This window comes from Dendropsophus ebraccatus, chromosome 12 (genome assembly GCF_027789765.1).
Source record: "Dendropsophus ebraccatus isolate aDenEbr1 chromosome 12, aDenEbr1.pat, whole genome shotgun sequence".
Classification (NCBI taxonomy): Eukaryota; Metazoa; Chordata; class Amphibia; order Anura; family Hylidae; genus Dendropsophus; species Dendropsophus ebraccatus.
In genome coordinates this window covers 5738756-5757444 of record NC_091465.1, presented here as the reverse complement: position 1 = coordinate 5757444, position 18689 = coordinate 5738756, and the positions used below count along the sequence as shown (strand labels likewise).

Below are 18689 nucleotides of genomic sequence, written 5' to 3'. Positions count from 1 at the left end.
ATCTCTCTCCTATTTGGGGGGATTAGATCCACTTTAAGACAAATTCCCTGTTGTGTGTAATACCGCCACGCTGTGTAATCGCTGCATGTTCACTGTTTTCTCCTCTTTGTTAGAATATTAGCAGTGCGGTTATGTGTGTCCCTGCTTGTCTCTGGGTGTGGAGTGTTTGCCTGCAGGGTTTAGGCGGGACCCCGGGCTCCCAGCAGAACTATCTAGTAATTAGCCGCCAGCAGACAGCTGTGTGTACAGTGCCGAGCCGTGCCAGGTGTGAAGGTGGTGAGGAAGGAGGGCTGCGGGCATTCTGCCATTCCCTAATCTCTGTACTAGATAGAAGAGATCAGGTGCGGAGTGGGGGTCCCTTCTCAATGACATCCATAGTTCTTAAAGGGATAATCCAGTGTTTTCAAAATTTTGCTGCTCCCCCCCAACAATAGTGCCACAACCAGTGGTGTAGCTACCATAGAGGCAGACCACGCAGCTGCTATGGGGCCCAATTGGCAAGGGGGCACCGACAGAGTGTGGTCTGCCCCCATGTCACCAGCTACTGATCATGGTTGGGAGAGGGTTGGGCCGCACAGGATTCATGGGGCCCTGTACAGTTATTTGCTATGGGGCCCCATGAATTCTGGCTACGTCCCTGGCCGCACCAGTTCTCTGGTTGTGCATGGTATTATAACTTCCATTCAATGAGATGCAATAGCGCACACAAACTGAGGACAAGAGTGGCGCTATTTCTAGAAGAAAGCCGACTATGCTCTTGTAATCCAGGATAACCCTTTTAGGGTCACTGCTTGTAATATAAAGCGGCGCCCCATCTCATGTAAATGTATGGGGGGGGGGCGTCCTGTCAATCATCCCATTGAATTCTATGGAAATAGCTGATACCAGAGGACAATAGCTGCAGATGATCCCTATATTATCGCCCAGGGTCGTGTGATCGGAATATTGGGCGATAATCTCCCAGGTTGTGACTTTCCTGCCAGGATTTGGGCCGTGCATTCACGGACACATTCATTGGCCTCCTGACAAGCACAATCCTTTACACTCCATGGGCAAAGACCTGAGATTTCCTTGGCCGATATTCAGGGGTGTTTTAAGATCCGAAGCCGCGCTGGAAATCTTCGCCGGGATTTAATGTGTTTATTGTCCTTTCCCGTCCAGACGCTCGGTGAGCACCGCGGCATCGCTCTAATTTTAGAGTCATCTGGGGAGTCGGCTCTCGGACGTTACTATCGTTATTGCACTCTTGACCTTTTTCTACCAAATAGAATTTTCTGCTGCCGGAGAAGTCTGGAAAATCAACAGGACATCATGGTCGGCTCTAGTGTTATATACCTGGATATGGATGGATCAGGCTGAACGTGTATGATTGGTGCCACGCCTCATGGGACCACAGGGGGCGCTGTTACCTGGAGAATGTGATAGATATGATGTGTGATGGGGAGGGGGATGTCACACTAGGGTCTTGTTGCCCCTCTGCCTCTAGATAGATAGATAGATAGATAGGAGATAGATACATAGGTAGATACATAGGTAGATACATAGATAGATAGATAGATAGATAGATAGATAGATAGATAGATAGATAGATAGATAGGAGATAGATAGGAGATGGATAGATAGATAGATAGATAGATAGATAGATAGATAGATAGATAGATAGATAGATAGGAGATAGATAGATAGGAGATAGATAGATAGATAGGAGATAGATAGATAGGAGATAGATAGATAGGAGATAGATAGGAGATGGATAGATAGATAGATAGATAGATAGATAGATAGATAGATAGATAGATAGATAGATGATAGATAGATAGATAGATAGGAGATAGATAGATAGGAGATAGATAGATAGATAGATAGTAGATAGATAGATAGATAGGAGATAGATAGATAGATAGATAGATAGATAGATAGATAGATAGATAGATAGATAGGAGATAGATAGATAGATAGATAGGAGATGGATAGATAGGAGATGGATAGATAGGAGATAGATAGATAGATAGAAGATAGATAGATAGATAGATAGATAGATAGATAGATAGGAGATAGATAGATAGGAGATAGATAGATAGATAGGAGATAGATAGATAGATAGATAGATAGGAGATAGATAGATAGATAGATAGATAGATAGATAGATAGATAGATAGATAGATAGATAGATAGATAGGAGATAGATAGATAGGAGATAGATAGATAGATAGGAGATAGATAGGAGATAGATAGATAGGAGATAGATAGATAGATAGATAGATAGATAGGAGATAGATAGATAGGAGATAGATAGATAGATAGATAGATAGATAGATAGATAGATAGGAGATAGATAGATAGATAGATAGGAGATAGATAGACGTGTGAATGGTAAGATGATGTATAGTGTATAATACTGTGTTATGTCTTGTATCTCGCAGGATCCATCCTGGCCCGTAACGTCTCCACTCGATCCTGCCCTCCCCGCACCAGCCCTGCGTCCGATGTGGAGGAAGATGAAGAGGAGTTATTGGATGGCAAAGGGTAGGTGTCACATGATTGGCCGAGCACGTTCTTTTTTTTTTTTTTTTAACTTTCTATTAAGTGTTTATTTCTTTTAGGATTTTAAGTTATTTTTCTCCATTTACCGCTATAGTTTTTTAAATTTATTTTATAGCCCATGATGGGAAACAAGGTCACGTGGAGGCACCTTTCTGGGTCCCCCCCCTTGTGGCTCTTAGAGTAGGATCAAAGCCTATATGATGTCTGTATAACATATAGGGTCCATGGGGTTGTGCAGTGCCCTCACTATACTCTCTATTATCACCATCTTTACTCCATTGCTTCTCGCTTTCTTGCCCTCTTTTCATAATGAATGATTTTTTTATTTTTTTTTATTTAACAAGTTAGAATTTTCAGTGAAGTGAGACAGTGCTGACCCCGTCCAGCTGGCACTGGTAGCGTTCCTCTGGAGACGGCTGCAGACAGTCTGCTGATCCGCTCTGTTTTCCCTGATATTTAAACCGCCGGCCGCCTATTCTTCGGATATTGTGCCGCCATTCACTGCATTGAAGGCTGCGGTTTCGCTTCCTGGACCGCGCTCTTTTCCACGTTTAATGGCGACCCTATAAAACACAAATCTTGGCACTTCTGAAAAGAAAGCTTTCACGGCGGGGAAGCATCTCCCTTACACTGGCTTCACTTTACAAGGATCGCTCCTGATAGAGCTCGAGCACAATGGGGGAGATAGCATTCAAGTGCGCTCACTTACGTCCTGCGTCACAGAGACGCTGCCCAGTCAGGTATCCAGGCTTTGTTCTCTTGGAGCGGCTCCTGATATAGTACACTGTACTGTGAGGCACACTCTGTTATATACACACAGATGTAGCAGAGCTGGTGTGTCATGTATCATTTATTACCTCCAGGCCTATGTAACACCACCAATTGTGGCAAATAGCAAACTCAGCTCTATCAGACTTTTGACTCTTAGAGCTTTTTGTTTTTATGCTTTTGCACATTTCTCATCGTCTCATACAGATACAGGTCAAAGGTCAAAGCTTTTCCTCATAAAATACTGAGCTATACAGGTTGCTTTCTGAAGATGATCATAGACATTAGATACATCTTCTATATATCTCTGATCAGTAAAGGGCTGTCTTCTCTGCTGGTTGGTAAAGAGCTGTCTTCTCCGCTGGTTGGTAAAGGGTTGTCTTCTCCTCTGGTGGTTGGTAAAGGGCTGTCTTCTCCGCTGGTTGGTAAAGGGTTGTCTTCTCCTCTGGTGGTTGGTAAAGGGCTGTCTTCTCCTCTGGATGGTAAAGGGTTGTCTTCTCCGCTGGTTGGTAAAGGGCTGTCTTCTCTGCTGGGTGGTAAAGGGCTGTCTTCTCTGCTGGTTGGTAAAGGGCTGTCTTCTCTGCTGGTTGGTAAAGGGCTGTCTTCTCTGCTGGATGGTAAAGGGCTGTCTTCCCTGCTTGATGGTAAAGGGCTGTCTCCTCTGCTGGATGGTAAAGGGCTGTCTTCTCTGCTGGATGGTAAAGGGTTGTCTTCTCTGCTGGTTGGTAAAGGGCTGTCTTCTCTGCTGGTTGGTAAAGGGCTGTCTTCTCTGCTGGTTGGTAAAGGGCTGTCTTCTCTGCTGGTTGGTAAAGGGCTGTCTTCTCTGCTGGTTGGTAAAGGGCTGTCTTCTCTGCTGGTTGGTAAAGGGCTGTCTTCTCCGCTGGTTGGTAAAGGGCTGTCTTCTCTGCTGGTTGGTAAAGGGTTGTCTTCTCTGCTGGTTGGTAAAGGGCTGTCTTCTCTGCTGGATGGTAAAGGGCTGTCTTCTCCGCTGGATGGTAAAGGGCTGTCTTCTCTGCTGATTGGTTGGTAAAGGGCTGTCTTCTCTGCTGATTGGTTGGTAAAGGGCTGTCTTCTCTGCTGATTGGTTGGTAAAGGGCTGTCTTCTCTGCTGGATGGTAAAGGGCTGTCTTCTCTGCTGGTTGGTAAAGGGCTGTCTTCTCTGCTGGATGGTAAAGGGCTGTCTTCTCTGCTGGTTGGTAAAGGGCTGTCTTCTCTGATGACGAGTAAAGGGCTGTCTCCTCTGCTGGTTGGTAAAGGGCTGTCTTCTCTGCTGGTTGGTAAAGGGCTGTCTTCTCTGCTGGATGGTAAAGGGCTGTCTTCTCTGCTGGTTGGTAAAGGGCTGTCTTCTCCGCTGGTTGGTAAAGGGCTGTCTTCTCTTCTGATTAGTAAAGGGCTGTCTTCTCTTCTGATGGGTAAAGGGCTGTCTTCTCTGCTGATTGGTTGGTAAAGGGCTGTCTTCTCTGGTGATCAGTAAAGGGTTGTCTTCTCCGCTGGTTGGTAAACGGTTGCCCCCTCTGCTGGTTGGTCAAGGGTTGTCTTCTCCAATGTGTCACGTTTTCTGCATTATGGTATGGATGGACATTGGCGTGTCAGGTAAGGAACATCAGAAAAGAATCAGTCATTGCTGAAAGATCACAAGCTGTTTGGGGCAGCATTATGGTCTGAGGGATATTCTTGTGGTGTTATCTGGGCCACTTATCCGTGTGGAGGTGCTCAGCCAATTAGAATATGAATCAATTCCTGCAGATCACCTACATGTCACATGAATCGGTTGGAAAAGCATAGCCACCACTTCCCAGTACTACCCTGCCCCCTAATTCCCCAGACTTGAAACCAATTGAGCATCTGTGGGACCTGGATGGTGGTGTTGGCTCTATGGAGCTGTCAGATGCAGTCAGCATGGATCCAGGTACCTGTGACACCTATCTGTACCCACTGTGGATGTTATATCATTGTCACCTCTCTCTATGCAGTGATACAGCTTCTGTATTGTAGCATAACAAAGATGGCTGACTATATCCAGGAAATCTGGGTGACCTCCATATCAATATACCCCCCCCCCCCACACACACACACCATTTCCCGTATTCTCCTCCGAGGACCTTTCAGCTTTTGTACCGAAAAACAGATGGCGTCCTATCCTCATAAAACGGGGGTGATGACCCAGCTCTACCTAGCAACAAGTGGACTTCAGCTTGTAAACCTGGTCAGGCATGTAGGACGCTGCGAGGGATTTCACATCATTTACTCCATAATCATAAATCAGGTTTTTATATGATGTCATTTCAGGGTGAGTATATTAAAAATGATTGATCCTCCCCCGATTCCTGCTCCTCTTCTTATTCCACACTGGAAAGGTTAATAGGATGAAGAGAGGTTCTGGCAGTGATCTCCACTGACACCCCCTCACTGATCTGGGATGACCGGATCATGACCACCATGGGAAGAGGATGGATATAATTTACACCGCTGTCCTATCTCTATACGCTCCTTCACCTGGATGAACAATAGCGGACTTCAAGCCAAGCAATAGATGGTACCAAAAAAACTGGATAGACTTTAAGTGCGACAGATTTATCAAACAGCCTGATGCTTCCAGTACATTTATAGACTGTCTAGTCTAAGTTTGCACTTAGTTTTAGTAAATGCTGTCCATTGTGTGTGATTTATGGAAAAGTCAGAGTAAATGTGTTTAAGTTAAAAGTCACAAAAAAAAAATTCAAACAAATTCACCCGTTACTGACCAGACGTCGGCCTGCACCAGTTTTTAAAAAGTCCCAAAGGATAAATTGGGCGCAAATCCCAAATAATGCGAATGTTTGGGTGAATACTCATAACAGGCAGATTAAAAAAAGTCGCATCTAAAAATATTCACCTGTCAAATACTGGTTCATAGATAGAACTTGGAGAAAAACCCAATTATTCACCTAAAAATGTCCCCCAATGATAAATGTCCCCCAATGATAAATGTCCCCCAATGATTAATGTCCCTTAATGTTTTCATTCCAAAGAACAAGGAGCCCGGCTTCATAAAACTAATGACATCAGGCATTAAAAATAAATAAATAAATAAATTTCAACTATCTTATTGAGGAATCTTATCTGAGCTGATAACTAGACCCACAGACACAATGTAATGCTCAGTTTTCCCTGTGGTGGCGCTGCAGGGAGAGCAACAACTGCGGGGTTCCATATATATATATATATATATATATATATATATATATATATATATACTGTGTATGTATGTATATATATATATATATATATATATATATATATATATATATATAACACACTACCGTTCAAAAGTTTGGGCCCCATGTTTTCCATGAAAAGTCACACTTCTTCACCCCCATACGTTGTGAAATGAATAGAAAATAGAGACAAGACATTGACAAGGTTAGAAATACTGATTTGTATGTGAAATAACATTGTTCTTCCATCACACTTTGCTTCCGTCCCAGAATCCTCCTTTTGCAGCAATTCCAGCATTGCACACGTTTGGCATTCTAGCTATTAATCTGTTGGGGTAAGCTGGAGAAATTGCCCCCCACGCTTCTAGAAGCAGCTCCCACAAGTTGGATTGGTTGGATGGGCACTTCTGGCGTACCATACGGTCCAGCTGCTCCCACAATGGGGTGGTGATCTGGTGACTGCGCTTGCCACTCCATTACCTATGATAGAATACCAGCTGCCGCTTCTGCTGTAAATAGTTCTTGCACAATTTGGAGGTGTTTAGGGTCATTGTCCTGTTGTAGGATGAAATTGGCTCCAACCAAGCGCTGCCCACTGGGTATGGCATGGCGGTGCAGAGTGATAGCCTTCCTTATTCACAATCCCTTTTACCCTGTACAAATCTCCCACCTTACCAGCACCAACCCCAGACCATCACATGACCTCCACCATGTATAACAGATGGCGTCAGGCATTCTTCCAGCATCTTCTCATTTCTTCTGCGTCTCACAAACGTTCTTCTTTGTCATCCAAACACCTCAAACTTGGATTCATCCATCGTCCACAACACTTTTTTCCAGTCTTCCTCTGTCCAATCTCTTTCTTCTTTTGCCCATCTTAATCTTTTTCTTTTATTGGCCAGTCTCAGATATGGCTTTTTCTTTGCCACTCTGCCCTGAAGCCCAAAATCCGGCAGCCGCCTCTTCCCTGTAGATGGTGACACTGGTGTTTTGCGGGGACTATTTAATGAAGGTGCCAGTTGGGGACCTGTGAGGCGTCTGTTTCTCATACTAGAGACTCTAATGTGCTTATCTTCTTGCTTAGTTGTGCAACGCGGCCTCCCACTTCTTTTTCTACTCTGGTTAGAGCCTGTTTGTGCTGTCCTCTGAAGGGAGTAGTACACACCGTTGTAGGAAATCTTCAATTTCTTAGCAATTTCTCACATGGAATAGCCTTCATTTCTAAGAATTAGAATAGACTGTCGAATTTCAGATGAAAGTTCTCTTTTTCTGGCCATTTTGAGCGTTTAATTGACCCCACAAATGTGATGCTCCAGAAACTCAATCTGCTCAAAGGAAGGTCAGTTTTGTAGCTTCTGTAACGAGCTAGACTGTTTTCAGATGTGTGAACATGATTGCACAAGGGTTTTCTAATCATCAATTAGCCTTCTGAGCCAATGAGCAAACACATTGTACCATTAGAAGACTGGAGTGATAGTTGCTGGAAATGGGCCTCTATACACCTATGTAGATATTGCACCAAAAACCAGACATTTGCAGCTAGAATAGTCATTTACCACATTAGCAATGTATAGAGTGGATTTGGTTAAAGTTATCTTCATTGAAAAGTACAGTGCTTTTCCTTCAAATATAAGGACATTTCAATGTGACCCCAAACTTTTGAACGGTAGTGTGTATATATATATATATATATATATATATATATATATATATATATATATATATATATATATACAGTACTCTGGGCCATTTCTGTGATTTCCCCGGTGGGTTCTCTCGCCAGTGTTATGGCTCCTGCCAGGGGTGGGGAGTCTCTTACACATCATATATTGGTTTTGGAAGCCTGGAGGGACTATGCTGTCCTTGCCCAGGTCGGCACCATCAGACTGTGTGTTCTGACATCTATTCTCTCCCACTTCCTGCTCATACAGATGCATAGGGTGTGTATAGACCACAAGCAAATTCCCTGGTACACCCGGCTGCTAGAGCAAATACAGCGAATCATCCGGAACATTCTGCAAGTGACAGCTGAAGCAGCGCCTACAGGCAGACTGTCTCCCATGGTCTCATGATATCTATATATTCTTCTTACTCTTCACTAGACGATATAGGGTTAACTGAAGTGACAGGCACTATACAGCAGGCTGCTTCTTAGAGTAGTGGGACAACGCACCCTAGTGGCCAAATTATTATGGGATTTTCTTTTGTGGTGGAGTTTTTCAGGACACAAAACAGGAAAGAATAAAGAACCCAAAGTGTCAACATGAATTGGGCCACTATTCGCCATAATGGTGAGCTATTATCATGTATGTCCATGCCATGTGTGGTCGGCCCATAGAACCAGAGGTGCACAACCTGCGGCCATCCAGGTGTTGCAGGACTACAAGTCACATGATGCCCGGACAACCTAAAGATGAAGGGAATTCTTCTTTTTAGGTAATTCTTCTTTTCCAGCAGGGGGGACCCCTAAAATCAGCTAGAAGTTGGGGGACCAGGTACTTTTGTGTGTAGAGAGCAATGGTGCTGTAATGTCCCCGCTGTGCGCCCAGGAGAAATTGCATCAGTAATTATAAAACTGGCCTTTAGGGGGCCCCATAACTCTTTTGGGCTAAATAAAAAACATGACCCAGGTACAACCCTCTCTATTAGCCAGAATGTAGAGTCATCATATAGAAGTGTCTGGTCCTGTATGTCCTTTATGGGTGCCCCATAGGGTCTATGTGATGCCTCTTCTCCTGCAGGGGGAACTTGTAGTTCTATAAGTGTCCTCTAGGGGGTCTCATCACTCTACGTCTCTAATTATAGAAATGTCATTTGCAGAGAAAGGTTATAAGAGAGTCCTAAGATAATGCACGGCCAAAGCTGCAGGCATGTAAGACAAGGACAGACGCCATTCATCTGATGATTTCTTACCGAGCATCTCCTTATTTACCCCATCTCCCCCTTATATGAGGGCGGGCGGTCACAGCCTTATCGCTTGACCTCCCATTTAAAGGGGTTGTTCACCCCCCCAAAAAAAATATTTCAAATCATCTGGTGGCAGAAAGTGTCAGAGATTTGTAATTTATTTGTATAAAAAAATCCAGTCCTTATCAGCTGCTGTATGTCCTACAGGAACTGGCGTATTCTCTCCAGTCTGACACAGTGCTCTCTGCTGCCACCTCTGTCCATGTCAGGAACTGTCCAGAGCAGCAGCAAATCCCCGTAGAAAATCTCTCCTGCTCTGGACAGTTCCTGATATAGCAATAGGGGTAACAAAGGTCAGAAAGCTTGAATGACTGCTATGGCCCTATACATGGGAATCATCATTTCCATAGGGTGCATGTATCTGCATAACTAGACAGATTAACCATTCAGGAATCTAGAAAAGCTGGCTGACAACTCATACAAGAGCAGCCAGGGAAGCCATGTGGGTTGTCACAGAGGTAAGGAATATGTCAGTGCGGGGGGATTTCCAGGGGATATTCACTGTTTACAATGGGAGGATACATTGTGTCACATTGAGGAGTGCAGCTCTGAGGTGGTCTTCCTACACCATCCGCAGATACTGCCATCTGCACCTTGTCTGTAACTTCTCCAGATATTAGTCATATCACTTATTATATCTTTTACTTCCTGCAGAGAGAAGAAAGCGGCGGGGCTGAAGATCGCCAAGAAGAAAACCCGGAGACGGCACACAGATGTAAGAATTATCCCGCCAGAGTCTCTGAGGGGGGGAGTGTGCCCCCTAATAAAGGGGATTATATATAGGGTCTCCCCACCACTTCACATGCATGTAATCAGTGTGACTGTCAGGAGTTCTGCTGATCATTGGGATTAAAGGGGCACTCAGGGGTATGAACTTGTTTTACAACCAACTGGTGTCAGAAAGTTCTAGAGATTTGTAATTTACTTCTATTTAAAAATCTGCAGTCTTCCAGTACTTATCAGCTGCTGTATGTCCTGCAGGAAGTGGTGCATTCTCTCCAGTCTGACACAGTGCTCTCTGCTGCCACCTCTGTCCATGTCAGGAACTGTCCAGAGCTGGAGCAAATCCCCATAGAAATCCTCTCCTGCTCTGGACAGTTCCTGACGTGGACAGAGGTGGCAGCAGAGAGCACTGTGTCAGACTGGAAAGAATACACCACTTCCTGCAGGACATACAGCAGCTGATAAGTACTTTACTAATTTCACTGGAGTACCCCTTTTAGGAGAATGGTTGTTAGTTAAAGCACAGTGGTCACTTCCTGTGTACAGTAATAGAAGCTGAGCCCTGATCAGTGTTATAGTGCCCTGCAGAAGGCACCATCAGAGAAACATGCAGTGATCTGTGGGGTTCTCGTCATTGGACCCTCAGTGATGGGTTATTCATGACTTATCCTTAAAGGCGTTATCCAGCACTATAAAAACATGTCTGCTTTCTTCCAGAGACAGCACCACTTTTGTCTCCAGGTCAGGTGCGGTTTACAATTAAGCTCCATTCACTTAAATGGAACTTATGGAGTTACAAAACCTGCACCCAGACTGGAGACAAGAGCGGTGCTGTCTCTGGAAAAAAGCGGACATGTGTTTATAGCACTGGAGAACCCCTTTAAGCTTAATCTGACTGCACAGCAGACAAAGACTGCTTTATTACTGTATCTGCTAAAAGGTGAGCTTGGGTTCTGCTGAAGGGCTGATGGATAATGGTGGGGCTGGAGGACAATGCTGAGGCTGGAGGACAATGCTGAGGCTGGAGGACAATGCTGAGGCTGGAGGGCAATGGTGGGGCTGGAGGGCAATGGTGGGGCTGGAGGGCAATGGTGAGGCTTGAGAGCAATAGTGGGGCTGGAGGGCAATGGTGGGGCTGGAGGACAATGGTGAGGCTTGAGAGCAATGGTGGGGTTGGAGTGCAATGGTGGGGCTGGAGAGCAGTGGTGGGTCTGGAGGGCTTGGTGGGGCTGTAGGGCACTTGTGGGGCTGGAGGGCAATGTGGGGCTGGAGAGCAGTGGTGGGGCTGGAAGATAATGGTGGGGCTGGAGGGCAATGGTGGGGCTGGAGGGCAATGGTGGGGCTGGAGGACAATGGTGAGGGTTGGAGTGCAATGGTGGGGCTGGAGGGCTTGGTGGGGCTGGAGGGCAATGGTGGGGCTGGAGGGCAAGTGGTTGGGCTGGAGGGCAATGGTGGGGCTGCAGTGCAGTGGTGGGGCTGGAGGGCAATGGTGGGGCTGGAGGATAATGGTGGGGCTGCAGAGCAGTGGTGGGGCTGGAGGGCAATGGTGGGGCTGGAGGATAATGGTGGGGCTGCAGAGCAGTGGTGGGGCTGGAGGGCAGTGGTGGGGCTGGAGAGCAGTGGCGGGGCTGGAGGATAACGGTGGGGCTGGAGAGCAGTGGTGGGGTTGGAGAGCAGTGGTGGGGTTGGAGTGCAATGGTGGGCTGGAGGACAATGGTGGGCTGGAGGATAATGGTGGGGCTGGAGGACAATGGTGAGGCTGGAGGACAATGGTGAGGCTGGAGGACAATGGTGGGGCTGGAGGACAATGGTGAGGCTGGAGGACAATGGTGAGGCTGGAGGACAATGATGAGGCTGGAGGACAATGATGAGGCTGGAGGACAATGGTGAGGCTGGAGGACAATGGTGAGGCTGGAGGACAATGGTGGAGCTGGAGGACAATGGTGGAGCTGGTGGACAATGGTGGGGCTGGAGGACAATGGTGGGGCTGGAGGATAATGGTGAGGCTGAAGGACAATGGTGAGGATGGAGGATAATGGCGGGGCTGGAGGATAATGGTGAGGCTTGAGGGCAATGGTGGGGCTGGAGGATAATGGTGAGGATGGAGGACAATGGTGGGGCTGGAGGACAATGGTGGGGCTGGAAGACAATGGTGGGGCTGGAGGACAATGGTGGGGCTGGAGGACAATGGTGGGGCTGGAGGACAATGGTGAGGCTGGAGGATAATGGTGAGGCTGAAGGACAATGGTGAGGATGGAGGATAATGGTGGGGCTGGAGGATAATGGTGAGGCTTGAGGGCAATGGTGGGGCTGGAGGACAATGGTGGGGCTGGAGGACAATGGTGAGGCTGGAGGACAATGGTGAGGCTGGAGGATAATGGTGGAGCTGGAGGACAATGGTGGAGCTGGTGGACAATGGTGGGGCTGGAGGACAATGGTGAGGCTGAAGGACAATGGTGGGGCTGGAGGATAATGGTGAGGCTTGAGGGCAATGGTGGGGCTGGAGGATAATGGTGGGGCTGGAGGATAATGGTGAGGATGGAGGACAATGGTGGGGCTGGAGGACAATGGTGGGGCTGGAGGACAATGGTGAGGCTGGAGGATAATGGTGAGGCTGGAGGATAATGGTGAGGATGGAGGATAATGGTGGGGCTGGAGGATAATGGTGAGGCTTGAGGGCAATGGTGGGGCTGGAGGACAATGGTGGGGCTGGAGGGCAATGGTGAGGCTGGAGGATAATGGTGAGGATGGAGGATAATGGTGGGGCTGGAGGATAATGGTGAGGCTTCAGGGCAATGGTGGGGCTGGAGGGCAATGGTGGGGCTGGAGGACAATGGTGGGGCTGGAGGGCAATGGTGAGGCTGAAGGACAATGGGGAGGATGGAGGATAATGGTGAGGATGAAGGACAATGGTGAGGATGGAGGATAATGGTGAGGATGGAGGATAATGGTGAGGAGTGAGGATAATGGTGAGGCTTGAGGATAATGGTGGGGCTGGAGGATAATGGTGGGGCTGGAGGATAATGGTGGGGCTGGAGGGCAGTGGTGAGGCTGGAGGATAATGGTGAGGCTGGAGGATAATGGTGGGGCTTGAGGGCAATGGTGGGGCTGGAGGATAATGGTGAGGCTTAAGGATAATGGTGAGGCTGGAGGATAATGGTGAGGCTTGAGGGCAATGGTGGGGCTGGAGGACAATGGTGGGGCTGGAGGGCAATGGTGAGGCTGAAGGACAATGGTGGGGCTGGAGGACAATGGTGAGGCTGGAGGGCAATGGTGAGGCTGAAGGACAATGGTGGGGCTGGAGGACAATGGTGAGGCTGGAGGATAATGGTGAGGCTGGAGGATAATGGTGAGGATGGAGGATAATGGTGGGGCTGGAGGACAATGATGAGGCTGGAGGACAATGGTGAGGCTGGAGGATAATGGTGAGGATGGAGGATAATGGTGGGGCTGGAGGATAATGGTGAGGCTTGAGGATAATGGTGGGGCTGGAGGATAATGGTGGGGCTGGAGGATAATAGTGGGGCTGGAGGATAATGGTGGGGCTGGAGGATAATGGTGAGGCTTGAGGGCAATGGTGGGGCTGGAGGATAATGGTGGGGCTGGAGGATAATGGTGAGGCTGGAGGGCAATGGTGGGGCTGGAGGACAATGGTGAGGCTGGAGGATAATGGTAAGGCTGGAGGATAATGGTGAGGATGGAGGATAATGGTAAGGCTGGAGGATAATGGTGAGGATGGAGGATAATGGTGAGGAACGTGATATGTAACACTGTGATGCAATAAGAAGGGGATTGCTATCCAAGCAGTCTTCTCATATATACATGACATAGGCAGCCGGAAATGTAGGGAGGTGTTTGTTGTAGTAGGCTGGTGACGGGACATGGTGCTGGGACTATCCCCTGATATATCAGACACAGGATACATCCTCTCCACCCACATGTCTGCTCCTGACCACACCTGCACCCACATGTAACCCCGAGCCTCCCCACACCTCCAACCCACGCTGCACTGGAACTGACACCAACCACAGTCACCTCCAGTCCAGCTCCTCCAGACAGTGTCAGCAGACAGGACGGGTATGTGAGGACCAGCCTGGACGCCATACTGACACAGTGTAACAAACAGAGGTAGTGCTGATGTACTGAGCTCACAGAGGATGCATATACTGGATAGAACTATATAAAGGACCCCATATACATTAGCAGGACCAGCTGTGTGATGTGTACAGGGTCCCCACTCCCCCATGTAGAAGATATTACCTGGAGATAAGCTGCTGCCAGAGGTAATTGGAAGTGACTCACTCCCCTTCCTCCATTGAGAACACGTGCACACTCATCTGAGCCGGACGTGCATGTGTTTAGGAGGTGGGAGGAATACCTGTTAGCTGTTAAAGGTGTATGACCATGTGTCTTACCCTTATTCCATCTCCCCCCAGTCAGCATATGAGGATGAGCGGTCACAGCCTTATGGCTTGACCTTCCCTTTAAGTTGATATGGCAATAGGGGCAGCAAAGGTGATATTCAGTGCTAAATTTCCTCAAACTTTCAGGAAAATATTTTCTTATTCACACAATTATTAACTTGACATTGACATGGACAACCCCAGACTTACCAGGAGTCATCCACTGGTGCTCAGAAAAGGAAAAACCCCAAGTGGTGGAGACCTCTGGGCAACCATGGCTGCACAGAGACCTTCTCTCTAGACTTGGGTATTCTGGATATATAACATTTTTATACAGCACTGAGACCGCTATAAAAAATACATACTAACCTACCTGGGTCCACCATCTTCTGGCTCCACACACTTCATTCTACTTGCTTCATCCATGATTGGCCTTTCAGCTGAGGCGGGACACTGTTGCAGTCAGTGATTGGCTGAATGAGCCATTACTAGTGATATGAGTCTGTCCGGGAAGTAGCAAGCAGAGTGATGAGCGGGGAAGTGCAAAACATGACCGGGAAAGCAGTGGGGGACCCAGGTAGGTGAGTATACATTCTTCTTTTTGGATAGGATTTCCGAGAATTATTATGTAGCGTGGTGTAAGGGAGGCTTTCTGTCCGCTGCCTGGCACTAGTCACTAGTATAGCATGAGGGCAGCGCTCAGGTACTAATGTCGTCCAAATTTTTGTGGAAACGTCCTACTAACGGTATGATAAGAGCAGCCCGACCTATATGACTGAGAATAATTTGCATATAGTGGATATTATTATTCAGAATGACGTCCCCCCAAGATACTTCCCCCATATAAATAGAAATCCATTGACCCTGATGTTAGAGACGTGTTGCCTATGGTAACCAATGAGTTCGCTTGTCCCATTTCTAACCTTGTCCTGATGGCTGGGATCTGATTGGTTGCTAGGCAACACCGATACATTATGAACATTTCTTATTGTTCTGACGGGATATCATGCAGCTGCAGCAGGCGCCTCCGTGCATCACATAGACAGGAGTGATCACTGTGTGCCCCATGTGGCGGTATGACATCGTATGACATCACACCATGAGGTCATAGTTGCTCACCCTTTGTGTTGAGGTGTGGTTTCCTCAGTGGTTTCTCACCTATTGAGAAACTGCAACACCCAACATGTCCGCACAGCTGCCTGCCTATAGGGCATGCTGGGACTGCTAGTCTCCCTACAGAGGCTATATAATTATATGAAAGAACATACAGTATATACTCATCCTCACCAGACTATACAGTATATACCAGGCATGTCCATAACTGTCTATGTAACAACATCTATCTATCTATCTATCTATCTACCTATCTCCTATCTATCTATCTATCTATCTATCTATCTATCTATCTCCTATCTATCTCCTATCTATCTCCTATCTATCTATCTATCTATCTCCTATCTATCTATCTATCTCCTATCTATCTATCTATCTATCTATCTATCTCCTATCTATCTATCTATCTATCTATCTATCTATCTCCTATCTATCTATCTACCTATCTCCTATCTATCTCCTATCTATCTATCTCCTATCTATCTCCTATCTATCTATCTATCTATCTCCTATCTATCTATCTATCTCCTATCTATCTATCTATCTATCTCCTATCTATCTATCTATCTATCTATCTATCTATCTATCTATCTATCTATCTCCTATCTATCTATCTATCTATCTCCTATCTATCTCCTATCTATCTCCTATCTATCTCCTATCTATCTCCTATCTATCTCCTATCTATCTCCTATCTATCTCCTATCTATCTCCTATCTATCTCCTATCTATCTCCTATCTATCTCCTATCTATCTCCTATCTATCTCCTATCTATCTCCTATCTATCTCCTATCTATCTATCTCCTATCTATCTATCTATCTCCTATCTATCTATCTCCTATCTATCTCCTATCTATCTATCTATCTATCTATCTATCTATCTATCTATCTATCTATCTTCTATCTATCTTCTATCTATCTATCTATCTATCTCCTATCTATCCATCTATCTATCTCCTATCTATCTATCTATCTATCTATCTATCTATCTATCTATCTATCTATCTATCTATCTCCTATCTATCTATCTATCTCCTATCTATCTCCTATCTATCTATCTATCTATCTATCTTCTATCTATCTATCTATCTATCTATCTATCTATCTATCTATCTATCTATCTATCTATCTTTCTCCTATCTATCTATCTATCTATCTATCTATCTCCTATCTATCTATCCATCTATCTATCTCCTATCTATCTATCTATCTATCTATCTATCTCCTATCTATCTCCTATCTATCTCCTATCTATCTCCTATCTATCTATCTATCTCCTATCTATCTATCTATCTCCTATCTATCTCCTATCTATCTCCTATCTATCTATCTATCTATCTTTCTATCTATCTCCTATCTATCTATCTATCTATCTATCTATCTGCATTACTCATTGGTTTATGGCAGCATCTGTTGTTACGGCTCACATTTAAGTTAATGGCAGTGAGTTGCCCTTGGATGAGTGTGGCGCTGTTTCCAGAAAACAGAAGATCCTCTATCCTTGTCTCATACAATCACTGGACAGGTCATAGAAATCAAGTGTAGAACTGTAACCCTTATTACATGATCACCAATTTGTAAGCTTTGGGAGAGAGACAGGGAGAGAAGCGCTCAGTGATGTGCTTCTCCCAGCTGCTGCTACCAATGATTGGGGGTCTGAGCACCCAGATCCTGACCAATCAAAACCTTTGAGGTGTCTCTGTGAGTCAGGATTGAAAAGCTCCCAGGAGCACTGAGCCCGTATACTTAGACATTCAGACACTTAGACATTTGCCATTTCTTGGTAGCGTTTAGTCCAGGAAAGTTCTGCTCCAGCTGGTAAGGTCAGATCGGAGATGTTAGACTCCTGGAAACCCCCTTTAAGGAGGACTTCCTTGTCCCTCTCTCCTGGTGATTGACGGAGATTACTGTACATGAGCTAAAGGTAATATTTCCCTTGGCGTCCTCCGGAGGTTTGATGGATATGGATGAAGCTCTGAGCGGCTGCCAGAGCTGAACTCCTCTCCATCACAACATCTGTCTGGCAGGACGATCCCAGTAATATCAGTGTTTCATCCTAATGGCCGTATTACTGCACGGGAGCGACGGCCGTATTACTTCCTCATAGAGATGGGACTGATTTGTGATGATTTGCATATCCAGAATACAATGTAACAGAGTAAAAATAACCGGGGCTGGGGTGTGACTGCCAACCCTGTGCTCTGTATGGCGGTGCCCAACAACCTGCAGCCCTCCAGCTGTTATGGAACTATAGCTCCCATCATGCCTGGGGTGTGACTGCCAACCCTGTGCTCTGTATGGCAGTGCCCAACAACCTGCAGCCCTCCAGCTGTTACGGAACTATAGCTCCCATCATGCCTGGGGTGTGACCGCCAACCCTGTGCTCTGTATGGCGGTGCCCAACAACCTGCAGCCCTCAAGCTGTTACAGAACTACAGCTCCCATCATGCCTGGGGTGTGACCGCCAACCCTGTGCTCTGTATGGCAGTAGGCAACATCCGGCAGCCTTTCAGCTGTCAGGGCATGACGGGAGTTGTAGTTTTGCAACAGTTGAAGGGTCACAGATTGAGGATTACACCTCTATAGCTACACTCCTGCCCATACAGGGGTTTTGCCAGGTGGTGGCATGGCAGGCGTGGGGTGAGCTGATGGCATAATGGGAAGGTGAGGTGGTGGCATGGCGGGGGTGGTTGGCGAGGTGGCGGCATTGCTAGCAGAAGTGTTAGGTGTGGCTAGGCAGGTGGGTGGTGAGTTGGTGGCATGGCTGACGGGGGGTGAGGTGAGGTGGTGGCATGGCTGACAGGGGGGTGAGGTGATGGCACGGAGGGTGAGGGGAGAGGTGGTGGCATGGCTGACGGGGGGTGAGGGGAGGTGGTGGCATGGCTGACGGGGGGTGAGGTGAGGTGGTGGCATGGCTGACAGGGGGGTGAGGTGATGGCACGGAGGGTGAGGGGAGAGGTGGTGGCTTGGCGG

At 46.7% G+C, this 18689-nt stretch overlaps 1 protein-coding gene across 7 annotated transcripts in view; it reads left to right on the top strand.

Annotated features, from left to right (window-relative positions):
- Positions 1 to 18689, top strand: part of PLEKHG5 (pleckstrin homology and RhoGEF domain containing G5) — a 189548-nt gene that overhangs the window by 100023 nt on the left and 70836 nt on the right. For all 7 annotated transcript variants that reach the window (XM_069948999.1, XM_069949000.1, XM_069949001.1 and 4 more), the window contains 2 exons: positions 2424 to 2526; positions 10131 to 10191. In XM_069948999.1, coding sequence (XP_069805100.1) covers positions 2424 to 2526; positions 10131 to 10191 — 164 coding nt within the window. The remainder of the gene's footprint in view (positions 1 to 2423; positions 2527 to 10130; positions 10192 to 18689) is intronic.